Raw genomic sequence first — 20,338 nt, 5'->3', positions numbered from 1 at the left:
ATCTTCAGCAAAATATTACTTGCATGTGATATTAATTATATTCTTCAATAATTTCTGCATTCTGTTGGATCACCTTTCTTTGGAATGGGCACAAATATGGATCTCTTCCAGTCAGTTCACCAGGTAGCTGTCTTCCAAATTTCATGGCATAGACGAGTGAGCACTTCCAGTGCTACATCTGTTCGTTTAAACATCTCAATTAGTATTCCGTCAGTTCCTGTAGCCTTGTTTTTTGGCCAATGCCTTCAGTGCAGCTTGGACCTCTTCCTTCAGTACCATCAGTTCTTGATCATATGCTGTCTCCTGAAATGGTTGAATGTTGACCAATTCTTTTTGGTATGGCGACTCTGCATTTTCTTTTGATGCTTCCTGAAAGTAGATAAATGATCTAAGCCTCAAATCAACACTATTTACCTGTGTTAAGTATGTAATTCCAAAGTCCAAAATAAGTTCATTTTAATTATTCTATTTCATGTGACATTACAATGAAAGTTATAACTATAAATGAAAAGTTCTTCTTATTTCTTCCGTATCTTTGGCATATATCATACTTGTTCCTTTTGTTCATATAGTTCCTTCTGCTTGGAATAGTTTCTCTCTTCCTCTACATTTGTTAGAGTCCTATGAGTCTATGGTGACTAACGACAGCAGCAACAAAGCCATCCTTCATAGCCTTGTTCAACTTCCACTTCCTGTTTGAGACTCTGGTTACTCTAGTGCACATTGCTTTCTTTCTACTTAGTAATGTCTGTTGTTCCTAAAGTTAGTTAATTCAAGAAAGTTTAGTATGTAATACTTACATAATTGTGTCGTATAAGTCTGTATGTTAGACTTACCTTCCTACTCAGGCAATAAACTTTTTGAAAGCAAGGACCATATCTTATACCATTGCTCTTCAAGCTACTATTCCCACATACTCCCTAAGACAATTTTGAAAAATTATGTACTCCCTCACACATTTTTAATTGGCACGTGAACTTTTATCTTGTCATTGTGAAGAATATAATTTGTCATATTGTAAATATCGACATTAAAAACAAAATAGAAAACTCTTCATCAATCTTTTAAATGTACCTAAAGGAATCTGAACACCATTGTGATTGATACCTACATTCATTTGAAAAAAATACATGAAGGAAGTCTTCCTTAAGTGTGGGAAATTTGACATCATTCCTTTTTTTCTCCTTGAAGTCCTATTTCTATTCCACATCCCTCACAGAATTTTATCCTTATATAAATTATTTTTATGCTTCAAAGTCTTCTCTACATCAAAGATGCATATAAATTAAGTTGAAGTTTTTTTTCTAAATTTTCTGTGACCAGAGGCTTTAAATGGTAAAATATTCTTTCTAGATTGGCTTATCATTTATAATTATTATTAGTAGGCAATATATAACCACCACATAAATAAATATACATTTTTATAAATACTTATTAAACTTAAAGAATACTATTTTATTGAAAATACAAGCTTTTATGAGATGACTGGGACTGTTTACCCATATATGAATATTACTTATTATTAGAAATAAGCAGAGTTCAGCATAAATTCCATTCTTATTTTACATTTTTATAGATGTAAGAGTTGAGAAAACTTGTTCACATAAAAACGTAGGTGGGAATGAAAGGTGTTTTATTGTACCAATGTCAATCAATTCTGTGAACACCTTACAAGTAATATGCCATAATTATATAGTAATTTATTATAAAAATATTTTTTTTATCTCTTGTCAACTCTTAACTTCATTAGGTCATTCTTCACTGTTGTTGAAAGCAAAGAATTGGAAGTACGCTTACTATAAGATTTGTTAAACAGTCATTAGGAGTAATTTACTTTCTCAGTTTCTGGGAATAATACCAAAAAATCTTTACTAAAATTTATCAAATGACTATTAGTTGTACCTGTCATACTTTAACCCAATATACTCAGAAAATATGAGAAAAACAAGAATATTAATTGCAATATACCTGTCAATACAATAATGTTTTTGAGAAAACTATTTTATCTTATGTACTTTAAAAATATTTTCATCAAATTTTCAGAAGTGAACATTTGGTTCATTCAATTTTTGGAAAATATTTACCATATAACCTAATTGGCAAAGCCAGCCTCATTGTCAAAACAACCAGTCAGATAAGATATAAACTTCCTTTCAGAGAAAGTCTGACTTTATTTATTCAAATAAGAGTATAAATGAACATCACTTTGACAGTCTTCACACTTCTGAATCCTTTTCATAAGAGAGATGAGTAAAGCATAGAGCCTTATCATCTATTTGTTGCCTTGGTGAACCAAGGCACCACTACTTCCCATGCTTTCTTTGCTTTGCTCTCCTGAGACTCTCCCTAATAATGACGCATTCTTTGACAATAGTTGGGGGATAAAAAAGGCAAGGTCATTAAATGAAACTTGTCAACTGTCCTGCTGCCCTCTCTGCATACCGAACATCCTAGTATGGGCCAAAATATCATGTCAGGAATGCCATGTTTTGCCATTAAAAGAAATATGCGTAAGACAGGACAAACCTTGAAGTTTTACTTTGGGATTTTCATGCCTTAATAAAAGGAAGCCTTCCCTATACCAGTATATTAAACTATTGTTTGGTGGCTCAGAGGTTTGTATGCTTTGGAAAGATGTACTGTAATAAGATGGGTAAGGGATATGTCTTTCTTTCTAAAGTGGGAGGAAATTGATTATGAAAGGGAAGGGGGAAAGAACTAGCGTGATGCCTCCAAACAGTTGCAATGCCGGGTAGACAAATTTTTGAAAAGAATATATATGGAAGTTGCAGACTAGAATTGTGTTCCCCAAAAATATGGGTTGTAAATCCTAACCTCTCTGGCTGTGGTTATGATCCCATTTGGGAATGGGTTGTCTTTGTTATGTTAATGAGGCAGTATTAGTATAGAGTGTTTTAAGTCAATCTCTTTTGAGATATAAAAGAGATTAAACAATCGCTCCAGCAAACAGAGATGAGGGAAGAGAAATGCCAAGCCACATGAAGATTCCCCAGGAGCAGAAGCTCAGAAGAGACAAGGATCTTCTCCATAGCCAACAGAGAGCCTTCCGCTAGAGCCAGCACCTTGAATTTGGACTTCCAGCCTCCTAAATTGCAAGAAAATAAATTTCTGTTTGTTAAAGCCATCCACTTGTGGTATTTCTGTTATAACAGCACTAGATAACTAAGACAGAATTCGGTACTGAGAGTGGGGTGCAGCTCTAACAGATACTTAAAATGTGGGAGTGGTTTTGGAATTGGGTGATGGGTAGAGGCTGGAAGCTCTCTAAGGTGCCTAATAGTAAAAGTTTAGATTGCCTTGAAGAGACTGTTGGCAGAATTATGGATGTCAAAGGCAATTCTGGTGAGGGCTCAGAAGAGAGTGAAGAGAGCTATAAAGAAAATCTTGTCTTAGCGAATACATGTGGCTTGAGCCACAGAATTTTGCTGGAAACGTGGGCATTAAACGTGCTTTTGGTGAGGCTTTCAAAGAAGATGACGAACATGTGATTGGACAGTGAGGAAGGGCAGTGCTTTTTATGCAGTGACAAAGACCTTGTATGAATTATGCTCAAAGATTTAGTGGAAGGGAGAACTCGTAAGTGATGAACTTGGATATCTGGCTGATGATATTTCTAAGCAAGATCTTAAGGGGGCTGCATGGCTTCTCCCTGCTGCTTATAGTAAAATTGAGAGGGAAGAGATGGGCTTAAAAATGAACTGGGCAAGATGAAAACAGAATTTAAAGTTTTGAAAAATTCTGCTGTACAAACTAAGGACACGTGTCCTAGAATGTTCACCGAGGATGTGGCTACACAATCTTTTATTAAAGAAACTAAGCCTGTGACTGATGGAGCTAACCAGCTACCACAGCAGAAAATCCATCACCTTAGACTGAATGGGGACAGAGAAAGAATTAAAGGAAAGAATACTGTCTGCCTCTTGGAATTCTACAAGCAGGAAACGGGCCAAAGGAACTACATCTTTTGCCCTCCAAGAAAAGAAAAACCATCAGTGAAGCAGCTCAGAGATCAGCAGAACTATTGGAAGAAGCGTGGGAAGTAGGGCCTTCTCAGTTTCGAAGGGTGGGGCCATGGTCTCCTGGATCTCAAAGAGTGGGGCCACAGCCTCCTAGGTTTCAAAGAGCAAGATTTTCACTAGCATGGTTCCAGAGTGTGGAGCTGCCATGAAAGTGTGCCAGGGGTATGGGGCTGCCACCCAAAGCTGAGGGGATGGGGCTGCCATGCCCAAGAGGCAGAAGAACGGGGCCTGCAGGGGCTGAGGGGGTATGGTCATCACTCAGATGGACTAGGAAAATGGGGCTGTCCAAAGCTGAGGGAACAGAGTTGCCTTCCCAGTGGGCCTGGAAGGCAGAGCTGAAGCCCAGGGCCAAGGGACCTCCACCCAGAATCCAGAGAGCATAACTAACACCCAAAGTCTGGAGGGCAGGGCCATTCCCTAGATGGTCTCAGAGAAGAGAGGATTATTTTCAAGCCTTGAGAGTTAATGTAAATTGTTTTCCTGAGTTTAGGACTTGCTTGATACTGTTATTCCTTCTTTCCCCACAATTTCTTCCATTGCTAATGGAAATGTGTATCTTGTGCCTGTTCCACCATTGTACTTTGGAAATATAACTTGTAGTCTAGATTTCACAGGTCCACAGATGAAGAGGACTTTTGCTTCATGATGGAATATGCCTAAAGTCTCACCCATATTTGACTTAGATGATTCAGAAGATGAGATTTTGGACTTGGGGTTTGTCATGTATTGAATTAATGTCCACCAAAAATATGTGTATCAACTTGGTTAGGCCATGATTCCCAGTATTCTGTGGTGGTCCGCCATTTTGTGATTGTAATATTATGTTAAAAGGATTAGAGTGGGATTGTAACGCCGTTACCAGGTCACATCCCTGATCCAATGTAAAGGAAGTTTCCCTGGGGTGTGGCCTGCACTGTTTTGTATATCTCAAAAGATAAAAGGAAAGGGAAGCAAGCAGAGAGTTGGAGACCTCATACCACCAAGAAAGCAGCAGCAGGAGCAGAGCGCATCCTTTGGACCCGGGATCCCTGCGCCTGAGAAGGTCCTCGACCATGGGGAGATTGAGGACAAGGACCTTCTTCCAGAGCTGACAGAGGGAGAAAGCCTTCCGCTGGAGCTGATGCCCTGAATTTGGACTTGTAATTTACTAGGCTGTGAGAAAATAAATTTCTCTTTGTTAAAGCCATCCACTTGTGGTATTTCTGTTATGACAGCACTAGATGACTAAGACAGAGTTGATTTAAGACTTTTGGGATGATGTGATGGGGTAAATGTGCTTTGCATGTGGGGAGGACATTAGTCTTGGGGGGCTAAAGGATGGAATGTTACAGATTGAATTATATTGTAGTTCCTAAACTCTATGCCTGTGTTTATAATCCCATTTGGGAATCTTTATTATGTTAATGAGGCAGGATTACTGTAGAGTGTGTTCTGAGTCAGTCTCTTTTGAGATATAAAAGAGATTAAACAGGCAATCCAGCAGGCAGAGATGGGGGGAAGAGAAATGCCAAGCCACAGGAAGATTGTCCAGGAGCAGAAGCACAAAGAGACAAGGACTTTCCTCCAGAGCTAAGAGAGAGAGAAAGCCTTGCCCTAGAGTTGGCACCTGAATTCAGACTTCTAGCCTCCTAAATAAACTGTGAGAAAATAAGTTTCTGCCTGTTAAAGTCACCCATTTATGTATTTCTGTTATAGCAGCCCTAGATAACTAAGACAGCGTAGGAAGGAAAATGATGTTAAGACTACAAAAACATTAAATTTAGCAAAAAAATATAAGCAGAAATATCAGTTCATTTTCATTCATGTAGTTTCCCTTTTGTGTTTAAGTTAAATTTTAAAAGAGAATTATGTTTCATATTTCTTTTTTTAATCAAATGATCTGTATATTTCTGATTAATTTCTCCTAGAATACGTGAAACTCACACTGCAGTTATAACATTCTTTTAAATATTAATTAGAATAATTATAGTTGTCATTCCTATTTTGCTACAAATTCATCTGAATCATTTTTACATTTTCAAACTATTTTCTATACTATGTTGTACCTTATTAATAAAAAAGACTTTCAAATAATAAAGCTATAAAATAGAGTTGTTGATGGGAGATAAGGTGAGAAATGATGGTGTATTTTTTTAATCTGTCTTGTGAATTATTATAAGGGATTATTAAAATAATATTCATAACTAGCTATCGGCAGGTGATATATATTTATTTAGTAGACAAAAGGGATCTTCAGAAGTGATTAACTAAAAAATTATGTACTAATGTAAAAACATTGCTATTTTTGGCCAAAGGAAAATCTTAGCTATATTTTGTTGACAGAAAATGCTTCCCAGGCAGGATCAAAACAAGAGCAGTGGCAAAACATCCAGTTGCCTGGTGAGACTGCATTATCCCAGGAAACACTACCACTCAAGATTAATGCTTGGAAATCAACAGAGGTGAGTCATTGTGTTAATTTCCTGTTGCTGCTGTAAAAAATTACCACAAACTGATGTCTTAAAACAACACACATTTATTACATTCACAGTTCTGTAGGTTAGAAATCTGACACAGTTCTTACTGGGCTAAAATCAAGCTGTCAGCAGGGCTGTGTTCATTTTTGGAGGCTCTAGGGGAGAATTCAAGAAATTTGGAAGACGGCTACCTGGTCAACTGACAGGAAGAGATCCATATTTGTGCCTATTCCAAAGAAAGGCAAGCTGACAGAATGCGGGAATTATCGAACAACATCATTAATATCACATGCAAGTCAAATTTTGCTGAAGATAGTTCAGAAATGGCTGCAGCAGTACATCAACAGGGAACTGCCAGAAATTCAAGCCGGATTCAGAAGAGGACATGGATCCAGGGATATCGTTGCTGATGTCAGATGAATCTTGGCCGAAAGCAGAGAATACCGGAAAGATGTTTACCTGTGTTTTATTGGCTATGCAAAGGCATTCGACTATGTGGCTCATAACAAATTATGGATAACATTGTGAAGCATGAGAATTCTAGAATGCTTAATTGTGCTTATGTGGAACCTGTACATAGACCAAGAGGCAGTCGTTGGAACAGAACAAAGGGATACCGCATGATTTAAAATCAGGGAAGGTGTATGTCAGGGTTGTATCCTTTCACCATACTTATTCTATCTGTATGCTGTGCAGATAATCCGAGAAGCTGGACTGTATGAAGAAGAATGCAGCATCAGGATTGGAGGAAGAGTCATTGACAACTTTCCATATGCAGATGACACAGTCTTGCTTGCTGAAAGTGAAGAGGACTTGAAGTACTATAAAGATCAGTATGGATTACACCTTCACATAAAGAAAACAAAAATCCTCACAACTGGACCAATAAACAACATCATGATAAACGGAGAAAATTTTGAAGTTGTCAAGGATTTCATTTTACTTGGATCCACAATCAATGCCCATGGAAGCAACAGTCAAGAAATCAAAGGACATATTGCGTTGAGCAAATCTGCTGCGAAAGATCTCTTTAAAGTGTTAAAAAGCATAGGAAAACTAAGGTGGGCCTGACCCAAAGTATAGTGTTTTCAATAGCCTCATATGCGTGTGAAAGCTGGACAATGAATAAGGAAGACCTAAGAAGAATTGATGCCTTTGAATTATGGTGTTGACGAAGAATATTGAATATACCGTGGACTGCCAGAAGAAGGAACAAACCTTTCGTGGAAGAAGTCCAGCCAGAGTGTTCCTTGGATGTAAGGATGGTGAGGCTTCGGCTCATGTACTTTGGACATGTTATCAGAATGGACCAGTCCCTGGGGAAGGACATCATGCTTGGTGGAGGGTCAGTGAAAAAGAAGAAGACCCTCAAGCAGGTAGATTGACACAGTGGCTGCAACAATGGGCTCAAGCATAACAAAGATTGTGAGAATGGTGCAGGACTGGGCAATGTTTCATTCTGTTGTACACAGGGTCACTATGAGTCAGAGCTGACTCAATGGCACCTAACAACAATAACAAACATACTTATGAGCCCTGGTGGCACAGTGGTTAAATGCTTAGCTGCTAACCAAAAGGTCAGTGGTTTGAACCCACCAGCTGCTCCATGGGAGAAAGATATGGTAGTCTGCTTCTGTAAAGATTATAGCCTTGGAAACCCTATGGGGCACTTCTACTGTGTCCTGTAAGTCCCTAAGTTGGAATTGACTCAATGGCAACAGGTATGGGTTTTTTTTTTTTTAACATACTTAATTTTAAATACCTTTAAAATTGCTTTATTGTTTTCATTTTGGCAGGAGTGAATTCTGTCTTTTTCCTATTTTGGAATGCTGGTTTGTAGACTGGTCTTGAGCGGCTCAAGTTTTTTTTTTTTTTTTTTTAATCTTTTTTCTCTCTCTGTCCTCACCCCTCCCTGCTTGACAGGTTTTCATTTGCCTCCTGCAGACACCTGGGACCACCTATCCATATTCAGACTTAGGCTGGCAGTTTGAGGCTTTTTTCTCTTGCTGGTCTGAGAGGTATTGCAGATCCAGTCCCCAGAACAAAGGGTGCCATGATGTAGTTGCTGGAGAAGTTTCGTCTGTGGCCCCTTGCCTCCCTGGGTGTACTGCTCCTAGAAGCCGCAGCCCCAGGCTGTGAATGATGACAAGCTCCATGAGCAGGGGATCCTAATGCCTGAGCATATTGTCAAGCACTGAGTCTATTTTTAGCACTCCTAGCATGGATGGACGCTTTTAATCTGCACTTACCCTTTAAGAGTTGAGCTCCTGGTTTCCTGTCTTTGGACCCAAAGCCCCAGAGGTGCATGGCTTCGACCCTCCTTACCATTACGTGTTTCCGTTTGTGTTCTGATTCATGAAGATGTTTATCTTGTTTTTGAACATGGCTCTGTCTTTTTAATTTTTACATTTGTATTTTCTCTTTCATTGCTATATGTTTCCAGAAGGGAGGGATCCCGAAAGTACGAACTTATGAAATCATCTTATCTGAAAACCTATTCTGCTCACAACTGTATGAAATGACCTCATTCACTCATTCGTTTTTCTGTTCAATATGTTTCTTCCACTGGAAGGAAAACTCCTTGAGACTAAAGACCTTTTCAAAAAGTCTTATTCATTTCTGACTCTCTAGTTGCCAAGATTTAGTCTTATTTTAGTCTTACATTACTGAATTTTGCTAAATATTTGTCAAATGAAGAAATGAATGAATGGATAGTAGGCACTGATTAGATATTGCTCCCCTCTGTCTCTTTCCTTGAAAGATGCTGGGTTGGTCTGCTCAGAGTGCTTTGCTTAGCATTCCCCACCACAATTCCTAGGAGAGAGAGAGGCTGAAATTATTTCCTGACCTTCTCTTCTCAACCCCTTCCCCCAACCGAATTAAGTATTGGATTCAGGTGATTTTCTAGCAGCCAGGAAAGTAGGCAAAATGAAAATTTTGCTGTTCTTTAATTGCATAGTAGCTCACAGATTGAAAATATGTAGATTATTTTAAAAGAAAAATTAAGTCAAAATCACTTTTAAATTTGCGATCGGTCTATTTGCGGCTGATGGCTTTTAAGGAGGGAAAATAGACTTGAATAATTCTCTGTGCTTGGGAGCCTAAAAATGCCACCTGACTTTCTGGCCCTGTTAATTATTACTATTGCTTTTCCTTACTTTAGAGAAACCCACTGTAATTGACTTACATCATTCCCCGTCGTATATGAGTGAACAAAAAGTGGTAGCCTTCTCTCAAGAGAAGTTTAGATGCTGGATTTTCCTGCTTCAAAGCATCACTTATCACAACAACATCCCATCTTCTTACTGACAAGCATCTCCTGCTACTAATGCTGGGAGCTTTCGATGCAGCCCGATATGTCCTCTTCTGTAATCTGCTTTTGTAACAAGAGACAAAACCTAGCAAGCTGAACAGTAAATGCAGTTCTTGTTGCCAGATGGACTACACAGGAGGTACTGTATGACATGAAGACTCTCATGTTCTCAGTACAGAATGAGAAAGACAGTGTCGATTGCCTAGGAGCAGTCAGGGGTGCCTAGAAGTGTCTTTAAAAATTTTTTTTAAATTAAGCCTTTTAACCTGTACTTTTCCTACAAATAAAAGGAAAATTCTCTAAAGAGCAGGAAGTAAAATTCTCAGCTGAAGAGAGCTTTCAAAGACACAGCAGTGCTGGCCTAACTGATACTTTAAAAACTAAAGAAAGCCTTTAAATTTATGACACTTCAGTGTGGCCCTCTCTTCTGTCTGTATACTGTGTGGAATTTTTGTTATTTAAAGTTTCTGATTAATAAGACTCATCACCTCAAAAGATCTTCCTGTTTTCCTCTTCGAGGAGCTTCAACAATGAGTTTGTGATTTTTTGGTGGCAGTTGTTTCCATAGCAACAGATAGGGATGCTATGAATTTGTTCACATACAATTAAAGCTGACCAAAACCCTCCGTCTAGTTGTGAGTTACTCAATTGCTGGTGGTAGAAGATAAATGTTTATTTCCTACTGCCTCCATTTATTATTTTGCTAAATGAAGAGTATAAAATTTTTACCCTTGGGTTTATGAGCATATCATTTATTATATTTGCAAAAATTTGAGCTCATCAGAGTTGTTTGAGAAATGGAAATTATCATTATTCTAATTATTTAATTGATCATTTCTTTATCGCTTTGCTGCATCATCGCTTTATGCATAGAAATCCTTTTTTATTTTCAGGTTTATATTTTTATTCTTTTTAAATGAGAAAATACGTATTGAAGAAATGTTCAAACAATATAAATGGGTAAAGAGCGAACATCAAAGTTTCTTTTCATTCCTCTCTACTGCTTCAGTCTTTTTCCTCAGAAACAGCTATTTTTTTTTTAGCTAAGTTTTCTGGAGATTTTCTCTGCCCACACATTTCTTTTATCTAAATAGAATCATTCAATATATATTGCTCTGCAAGACGCTTTTTTCACAAAGAAGTCTATCTTGGACATCTTTCTATATAGTAAATGGAATCACTCATTGTACACTGTTGCAAAATATACTTTTTTACCGAACGATATACCGTGGTCCTATTTCTATATCAGTGCAGATAGCCGTGCTACAGCCTTGGCGTATTAATGAATCTCAGTTTATGTAACTTTTCCCTACTGGTAATCATTTAGGGATTTTAAAAAATGTTTTTTGTCTATTAAAGGCAATGGTACAATAATAATCCAATGCATATATAATTTTTACAATGCCCTCCCAGGAATGGGATTGCAGAAAGATTGTATTTATTTTTAGTTTTGAAAAATACTACCAGATTTTCCTCCCAAGAGTTGCACCAATTTATATCCACCAACAGTGTATCAGAATGACTCTTTCCCCCCACCTTTGCAAATAATGAGTATTCTCAAATTTTTTAATATTTGCCAGTCTGAGAGGTAGGAGAATTTTTTTTTGGATTATATGTAAGATTGAGCAACTTTTCGTGTGTTTATTGGGCATTTCTGTGTCTTTTTATTGGCTATATTCATGTTCTTTGCTCGTATTTTAATTTGGCATCTCACCTTTTTGTTGTCAATTCCTGGAAGCTGTTTGTCTATTAAAGAATTAGTCCCCTTGTCTGGTCCTTTATCTTTCTATTAATTTCCAGTTTGCTATTTGATTTTTTACTTTGTTTTTGGCTTTTATTTATTTGTTTTGCATATAAAAGTCTTTAAGTTTTATGTCATCAAATTGGTCTTTCTTTTATGGTTTCTAGATTTCAAGTCATTCTTAGAAAGACCTTCCCTATGCTAAGGCTTTATAAAAAGTCACTGATTTTTTGTGCTTTAATTTTTTAAATTTAAATCTTTTGTCTATCAGGAATTTGTTTTGGTATATGAGGAGTTAGAAATTCATCTTTTTTATTTAGTATATTTTTATAAATGGTTATGAGTTGTCTTACCATCATTTGTTGAATAGTCATTCTTTCCCTATTGATTTGAATTGTAGCTTCTATCACATAATAATTTCCCATTTATATTGGATCTATTCCTGGATTGTCTGTCTGCTTATATTAAAAAACCAACATGTAAAGATAAATAAAATTAAAAAAAAAAACAAAGCAGAAAGGTTATCCATAATGGCATAGAGGGAATAAGGTGAAAAGGAGGGATAGAAGCTAGATTTTTGTGAATATACCTCGTTTTTTAGATTTGTCATTGGAACATTGGGAATATTTTGTTTAATTATAAAACAAAATTAAACTAAGAAAAGTAATTCCTAAAAATATAAAATAAAACAAGCGTACCTTGTATCCAGTGGTGTTTTAATTCTGAGATGTTGGTATTTTTGCTCTGAGACTACTGTGGGTATAATATGGGATGAATCAAATGAGTATCATGTGGCACTCTCTTTCTTTCATTTTTGGCATCTTCCAGAACTATGATTCTCAGCATGGGAGAAAGGAGATAGAAAAGATTAAGTCATACCTCTATAGACCTGCATTGAATTAGAATTATGTCAGTATGGACTCAGGATAAATTTACCTTACGTTTTTTTTTTCCTTGCTCTATCTGTTGAAAAGGCCTAGAAACAAAGATTATTCCAGTAACAATGAGCACCCATAGTATTCAGAAGGTAACATATGATCAAGAACTGATGGTATTGAAGGAAGAAGTCCAAGCTGCACTGAACGCATTGGCAAAAAAAAAAAAAAAAAGAAAACATGGCTCCAGGAACTGATGGAATACCCATTGAGATGTTTCAACAAACAGACGCAGCACTGGAGGTGGTCAGTCATCTATGCCAAGAAATTTGGAAGAAGATACCAACTGAAAGGGATCCGTATTTGTGCCCATTCCAAAGAAATGTGGTCCAACAGAATGAGAATGTGGAAATTATTGAATAATATCATTAATATCACTGCAAGTCAAATTTTGCTGAAGATGATTAAAAAATTGTTGCAGCGCCATTTTGGAAAACCATATGGCGCTTCCTTAGAAAGCTAGAAATAGAAATACCATACAATCCAGCAATCCTACTCCTAGGAATATATCCCAGAGAAATAAGAGTCATCACACAAATAGACATATGCACACCCATGTTCATTGCAGCATTGTTCACAATAGCAAAAATGTGGAAACAACCTAGATGCCCATCAACAGATGAATGGATAAACAAACTGTGGTACATACACACAATGGAGCACTATGCAACGATAAAGAACAGCAATGAATCTGTGAAGAATCTCATAAAATGGATGAATCTGGAGGGCATTATGCTGAATGAAATAAATTAATCACAAAAGGACAAATATCGCATGAGACCACTACTATAAAAACTCATGAAAAGGTTTATGTAGAAAAAGAAACAATCTTTGATGGTTTCAAGGGAGGGGAGGGGTCGGGATGCAAAAACACTTAATAGACAATAGATAAGTGGAAACTTTGGTGAAGGGTAAGACAGTACACTATACTGGGGAAGCCAGCACAACCTGTACAAGGCAAAGTCATGGTAGCTCCATAGACACATCCAGACTCCCTGAGGGACTGAATTGCTGGGCTGAGGGCTGTGGGGACCATCGTCTCGGGGAACATCTAGCTCAATTGGCATAATATAGTTTATGAAGAATATGTTCTACATTCTACTTTAGTGAGTAACATCTGGGGTTTTAAAAGCCTGTGAGCAGCCATCTAGGATACTCCACTGGTCTCACCCCTTTGGGAGCAAGGAAGAATGGAGAAAACTAAAGATACAAGGGAAAGATTAGTCCAAAGGACTAATGGACAACATCTACCATGGCCTTCCACCAGACAGAGTCCAGTAAAACCAGATGGTGCCCGGCCACAACCACTGACTGCTCTGACAGGGATCACAATAGAGGGTTCTGGACAGAACTGGAGAAAAACGTAGAACAAAATTCTAACTCAAAAAGGAAGACCAGACTTTCTGGCCTGACAGAGACTGGAGAAGCCCTGAGAGTATGGCCTCTGGACACCCTTTCAGCTCAGTAATAAGGTCACGCCTGAGGTTGACCCTTCAGTCAAAGTTTGAACAGGCCCATGGAACAAAACAAGCCTAAAAGGGTACACCAGCCCTGGAACAGGGACTGGAAGGCAGGAGGGAACAGGAAAGCTGGTAATAGGGAACCCAGGGTTGAGAAGAGAGAGTGCTGACATATCGTGGGGTTGTTAACCAATGCCATAGAACAATGTTTGATGAGAAAGTACTTTGTTCTGTAAACCTTCATTTAAAGTACAATAAAAAAAAAAAAAAGGTTGCACCAGTACACCAACAGGGCACTGCCGGAAATTCAAGACAGATTCGGCAGAGGACATGGAACGAGGGATATCATTGCTGATGTCAGATGGCTCTTGACTGAAAGGCAGAGAATACCAGAAAGATGTTTACCTGTGTTTTATTGACTGTGCAAAGGCATTCGACTGTGTGGATCATAACAAATTATGGATAATATTGGGAATAATGGGAATTCCGGAACACTTAGTTGAGCGCATGCAGAACCTCTATTTAGATCAAGAGGCAGTCACTTGAACAGAACAAGGGGATACTGTGTAGTTTAAAATCAGGAAGGGTGTGCATCAGGGATGTATCCTTTCACCATACTTATTCAATCTTTATGCTGAGCAAATAATCTGAGAAACTGGACTACATGAAGAAGAATGGGGCATCAGGATTGAAGGAAGATTCATTAACAACCTGTGATATGCAGATGACAGAACCTTGCTTGTTGAAAGTGAAGAGGACTTGAAGCACTTACTGATGGAGATCAAAGACTACAGCCTTTGGTATGGGTTACACCTCAACATAAAGAAGAAAAAAATTCTCGTATCTAGACCAATAATAGACACCAATTTTTGTGCCTTGGATGGCCGCTTGCAAGCTTTTAATACCCCAAGCACTGCACAACAAGCTAGTAGGTAGAACAGAACCACTAACGACCTTATTAGATCAATTAACTGGGATGGCTCTTGAAACCATGACCCTCGTTATGGATTGAATTGTGTATCCCCAAAATGTGTGTCAGCTTGGCTAGGCTGCGATTCCCAGTATTGTGTGATTGTCCTCCATTTTGTGATCTAATGTAGTTTTTCTATACGTTTTAGATCCTAACCTCTATGATTATTAATGAAACAGGATGAGAGGCGGTTATGTTGATAAGGCAAGATACAATCTACAGGATAAGGTTGTATTTTGAGACAATCTCCTTTGAGATATAAAAGAGAAAAGTGAGCAGAGAGGAGAAGGACCTGTCTTAGTTTTCTAGAGCTGCTATGACAGAAAATACCACAAGTGGATGGCTTTAACAAACAGAAGTTTATTCTCTCACAGTCTAGTAGGCTAGAAGTTCAAATTCAGGGCATCAGCTCCAGGGGAAGGGTTTTTCGGTTGGCTCAGAAGGAAGGTCCTTGTCATCAACTTTCCCCTGGACTAGCAGCTTCTCCGTACAGGAACCCTGGGTCCAAAGGTCATGTTCTGCTCCCACTGCTGCTTTCTTGGTGGTATGAGGTCCCCCTGTCTCTCGGCTTGCTTCTCTCTTTTATTTCTTAAAAGAGATTGGCTCAAGACATAATCCAATCTTGTAGATTGAGTCCTTCTTTAACATAACTGCTGTCTGTCCCACCTCATTAACATCATAGAGGTAGGATTTACAACACAAAGGAAAATCACATCAGATGACAAAATGATGGACAATCACACAAAACTGGGAATCATGGCTTAGCCAAACTGATACACATATTTTTTGGGGGCACAATTCAATCCATGACAGACCTCATACCACCAAGAAAGAAGAGCCAGGAACAGAGTGCATCCTTTGGAGCTGGGGTCTCTGCACTGAGAAACTCCTAGACCCAGGGGAAGATTGATGACTGGGATTTCCCCCAGAGCCAACAGAGAGAGAAAGCTTTGCCCTGGAGCTGGCTGCCTGAATTTGGACTTCTAGCCTCCTGGACTGTAAGAGGAAACCCTGGTGTCATAGTGGTTAAGACCTACAGCTGATAACCAAAAGATCGGTACAGAATAAATTTCTGTTTGTTAAAGCCGCCCATTTGTGGTATTTCTGTTATAGTAGCACTAGATAACTAAGCCAACCATAAACCTCCAAACCAAGGAACTAAATCCCAGGAGGTGTTTGGTCGTACATAAGCAGCCTCAGCACCTACTCTTTTGTTATTGTAAATCTTCTAAGTTTTTAACAAATAAAATACTTCAATTCTCAAAGTTTCTAATGTTTTAAATTACAATGTATAAATAAATATTAGCTTTACTATTTTTCATTTCTGTCTACATTTACAACTGAGAGTAAGAGAATTTTTAATACTTTTACAAAAAAACTTTAAAGGTTAAAGAAAAGCATACTCTTTTTTAAAAAAATTGATTACTGTGATTATTTTGTATGGTTTCAGTTTGCACAGCCATTTTTATGGTCCTGTACTATCATGCAAAATGAGGACAGCCTGTATTTGATGTTTAAATTAGATCCATTGTAGTTGCTATCCTTATTGATGCTAAAATTGTCCCATCTTTGGCCAGTGTATACTTTAAATAGGCTCCTGAGTCCTTTTGACGTAAAGTTAGTATAGTATTCTTTGCTATCTGGTAGAACAAGGTGTTCTGGGGCATATTGATTATTTTCTATCCAGGACACTTGTCCGAGGAGCCCTGGTTCCTTTGAGAGAGAAATGATATTTGGAAAAGACAATCTGAACACTTGTTCTTAGGTGCCATCCAGGTGGTTCTGACTCTTAACGATGCTAAGAGTACAACAGCACAAAACACTGCCCAGTCCTGTGCCATCCTCTCAATCCTTGTATTTTTGAGGCCATAGTTGCAGCCACTGTGTCAGTCCATCTTGTTGAGGGTCTTCCTCTTTTTCGATGACCCTCTACCTAATGTCCTTCTCCAGGAACTGATCCCTCCTGATAACATGTCCAAAGTACGTGAGATGAAGTCTCACCATCCTTGCTTCCAAAGAGCACTCTGGCTGTTCTTCTTCCAAGATAGACTTGTTCATTCTTCCGGCAGTCCGTGTTATATTCAATGTTCTTTGCCAACACCATAATTCAAAAGCATCAATTCTTCTTTGGTCTTCCTTATTCATTGTCCAGCTTTCACATGCATATGTAGTGATTGAAAATACCATGGTTTGGGTCAGGCACACCTTAGTTCTCAAAGTGACATTTTTGCTTTTCAGCACTTTAAAGACGTATTTTGCAGCAGATTTGCCCAACACAATACGTCGTTTGATTTCTTCGTTGCTGCTTCCATGGGTGTTGATTGAAGTAAAATGAAATCCTGGGCAACTTCAATTTTTTCTCCTATTATCATGATGTTCTTATTGGTCCAGTTGGGAGGATTTTTGTTTTCTTTATGTTGAGGTGTAATCCATACTGAAGGCTGTAGTCTTCGATCTTTATCAGTAAGTACTTCAAGTCCTCTTCACTTTCAGCAAGCAAGGTTGTGTCATCTGCATATCACAGGTTGTTAATGTGTCATTCCCCAATCCTGTTGCCCCATTCTTCTTCATATAGTCCAGCTTCTCAGATTATTTGCTCAGCATACAGATTGAGTAAGTATGGTGAAAGGATACAACCCTGATGCACACCTTTCCTGACTTTAAACCACGCAGCATCCCCTTGTTCTGTTCGAATGACTGCCTCTTGGTCTATGTTCAGGTTCCTCATGAGCACAATTAAGTGTTCTGGAATTCCTGTCCTTCACAATGTTACTCATAATTTGTTATGATCCACAAGATGGAATGCCTTTGCATAGTCAGTGAAACACAGGTAAACATCTTTCTGGTATTCTCTGCTTTCAGTCACAATCCGTCTGACATTAGCAGTATCACTGGTTCCATGTCCTCTTCTGAATTGGCTTGAATTTCTGGCTGTTCCCTGTCGATGTACTTTTGTAACCACTTTTGAATGATCTTCAGCAAAATTTTACTTGTGTGTGACATTAGTGATATTGTTTGATAATTTGTGCATTCTTTTGGATCTCCTTTCTTTGGAATGGGTACAAATATGGATCTCTTTGAGTTGGTTGGCCAGGTAGCTGCCTTACAATTTCTTGCCATAGATGAATGAGCACTTCCAGCACTGTATCCCTGTATTAAAACATCTCAATTGGTATTCCGTCAATTCCTGAGACTTGCTTTTTGCCAATAACTTCAGTGCAGCTTGGACCTTTTCCTTCAGTACCATTGGTTCTTGAGCATATGCTCCCTCTTGAAATGATTGAAGATCTACCAGTTCTTTTTGGTATAATGACTGTGTATTCCTTCCATCTTCTTTTGATGATTCCTGCATGGTTTAATATTTTCCCCCATAGAATTCTTCACTATTGCAACTCAAGGCTTGAACTTTTTCTTTGGTTTTTTCAGCTTGAGAAATGCAATGTTCTTCCCTTTTGTTTTTCTATCTCCAGGTCTTTGCACATGTCATCATAATACTTTGTCTTCTCTATTCGCCCTTTGAAATTTTCTGTTCAGTTCTTTTACTTCATTATTTCTTCCTTTTGCTTTAGGTGCTCAATATTCATGAGCAAGTTTCAGAGTCTCTTCTGACATCCATTTTGGTCTTTTCTTCCTTTCCTGTCTTTTAAATGACCTCTTACCTTCTTCATCTATGATGTCCTCGATGTCATTCCACAGTTTGTCTGGTCTTTGGTCATTAGTGTTCCACATGTCAAATCTATTCTTGAGATGGTCTCTAAATTCAGGTGGGATATACTTGAGGTTTTATTTTGGCTCTCGGGGACTTGTTCTAATTTTGTTAAGTTTCAGCTTGAACTTGCACAGGAACAACTGATGGTCTGTTCCACAGTTGGCCCCTTGCTTTGTTCTGACTGATGATGTTGAGCTTTTCCATTCTTTCTTCCCACAGATATAGTCAATTTGATTCCTGTGTATTCCATCTGGCGAGGTCCATATGTATAGTCGCCATTTATTTTGTTGAAAAAAGGTATTTGCAATGAAGAAGTCATTGGTCTTGCAAAATTCTAGTATGCGTTCTCCAGCATAGTTTCTATCACCAATGCCATATTTCCCAACTGTGGATCCTTGTTCTATGTTTCCAACTTTCACATTCCAATCACCAGTGATTATCAATGTATCCTGATTGCATGTTCGGTCAATTTCAGACTGCGGAAGCTGGTAAAAATCTTCAGTTTCTTCATCTTTGGCCTTAGCAGTTGGTGTGTAAATTTGAATTATAGTCGTATTAACTGGTCTTTCTTGTAGGCATATGGATATTATCCTATCACTGACAGCTTTGTACTTCAGGATAGGTCTAGAAATGTTCTTTTTTATGATGAATGCAATGTCATTCCTGCTCAAGTTGTCCTTCCTGGCATAGTAGACGATATTGTCTGATTCAAAATGGCCAATACCAGTCTGTTTCAGCTCACTAATGCCTAGGATATCTAAGTGTATGTGTTCCATTTCATTTTTGATGATTTCCAATTTTTCTTGTTTCATACTTCATACATTCCAGGTTCTGATTATTAATGGATGTTTGCAGCTGTTTCTTCTCATTTTGGGTTGTGCCACATCAGCAAATGAAGGTCCCGAAAGGTTGACTCCATCCATGTCATTAAGGTCAACTGTACTTTGAGGAGGCAGCTCTTCCCCAGTCATCTTTTGAGTGTCTTCCAACCTGGGGGGCTCATCTGCTGTCACTATATCAGACTATGTTTTGCTGCTATTTGTAAGGTTTTCACTGACTAATTCTTTTCAAAGTTGACGGCTGGGTCCTTCTTCCTAGCCCGTCTTAGTCTGGAAGCTCAGCTGAAATCTGTCCGCCAATAATGACCTGCTGGCGTCCGAATACCAGTGGCACAGCTTCTAGCATCACAGCAACACACGAGCCCCCACAGTACGACAAACTGACAGACACGTGGGGGATAATGTAAATACCTGGTAATAGTATGTGCATTTGTCCAGAAAAAGATTTGTATAAGAATGTTTGAAGTACCTTAGTTCATAATAGCCAAAATTTGGAAACAACTCAGATATCCAGCTGTAGGATATTGGAAACAAATTGAGGGAATGAGATCGCCTGGAAAAAGGCTTGAGGGAACTTTCTGGAGTGAAGGAAATGTGGTTACATGGATATATATGTGAAAAATTATTGAGCGCTACACTTAAATTTTATGCATTTTACTATGTCTTAATTCTATTTCAATAAAGCATTAAGTATTAAAAAAGAAAGAAAAGAATCCCCAACTCACAGAAGAAAAAATGAGAACTCAGTCCATCCCACTGGATTTGAATCCTCATTTAAACAAACTGTAGAAAAATCTGTTTATGACCATTTATGAGTGTCTTAGTGCTGCTACAACAGAAATACCACAAGTAAATGGCTTTAACAAAGAGAAGTT

The 20,338-nt window shown here is 38.2% G+C and overlaps 1 protein-coding gene across 1 annotated transcript in view; it reads left to right on the top strand.

Annotated features, from left to right (window-relative positions):
- Positions 1–20,338, top strand: part of ENTHD1 (ENTH domain containing 1) — a 155,517-nt gene that overhangs the window by 45,741 nt on the left and 89,438 nt on the right. Inside the window, exon 3 of the mRNA XM_049885192.1 lies at positions 6,363–6,481. Coding sequence (XP_049741149.1) covers positions 6,363–6,481 — 119 coding nt within the window. The remainder of the gene's footprint in view (positions 1–6,362; positions 6,482–20,338) is intronic.

This window comes from Elephas maximus, chromosome 4, assembly GCF_024166365.1.
Source record: "Elephas maximus indicus isolate mEleMax1 chromosome 4, mEleMax1 primary haplotype, whole genome shotgun sequence".
Classification (NCBI taxonomy): Eukaryota; Metazoa; Chordata; class Mammalia; order Proboscidea; family Elephantidae; genus Elephas; species Elephas maximus.
Note: the sequence above shows the minus strand (reverse complement) of the source record. Positions and strands in the feature narration are given on the sequence as shown.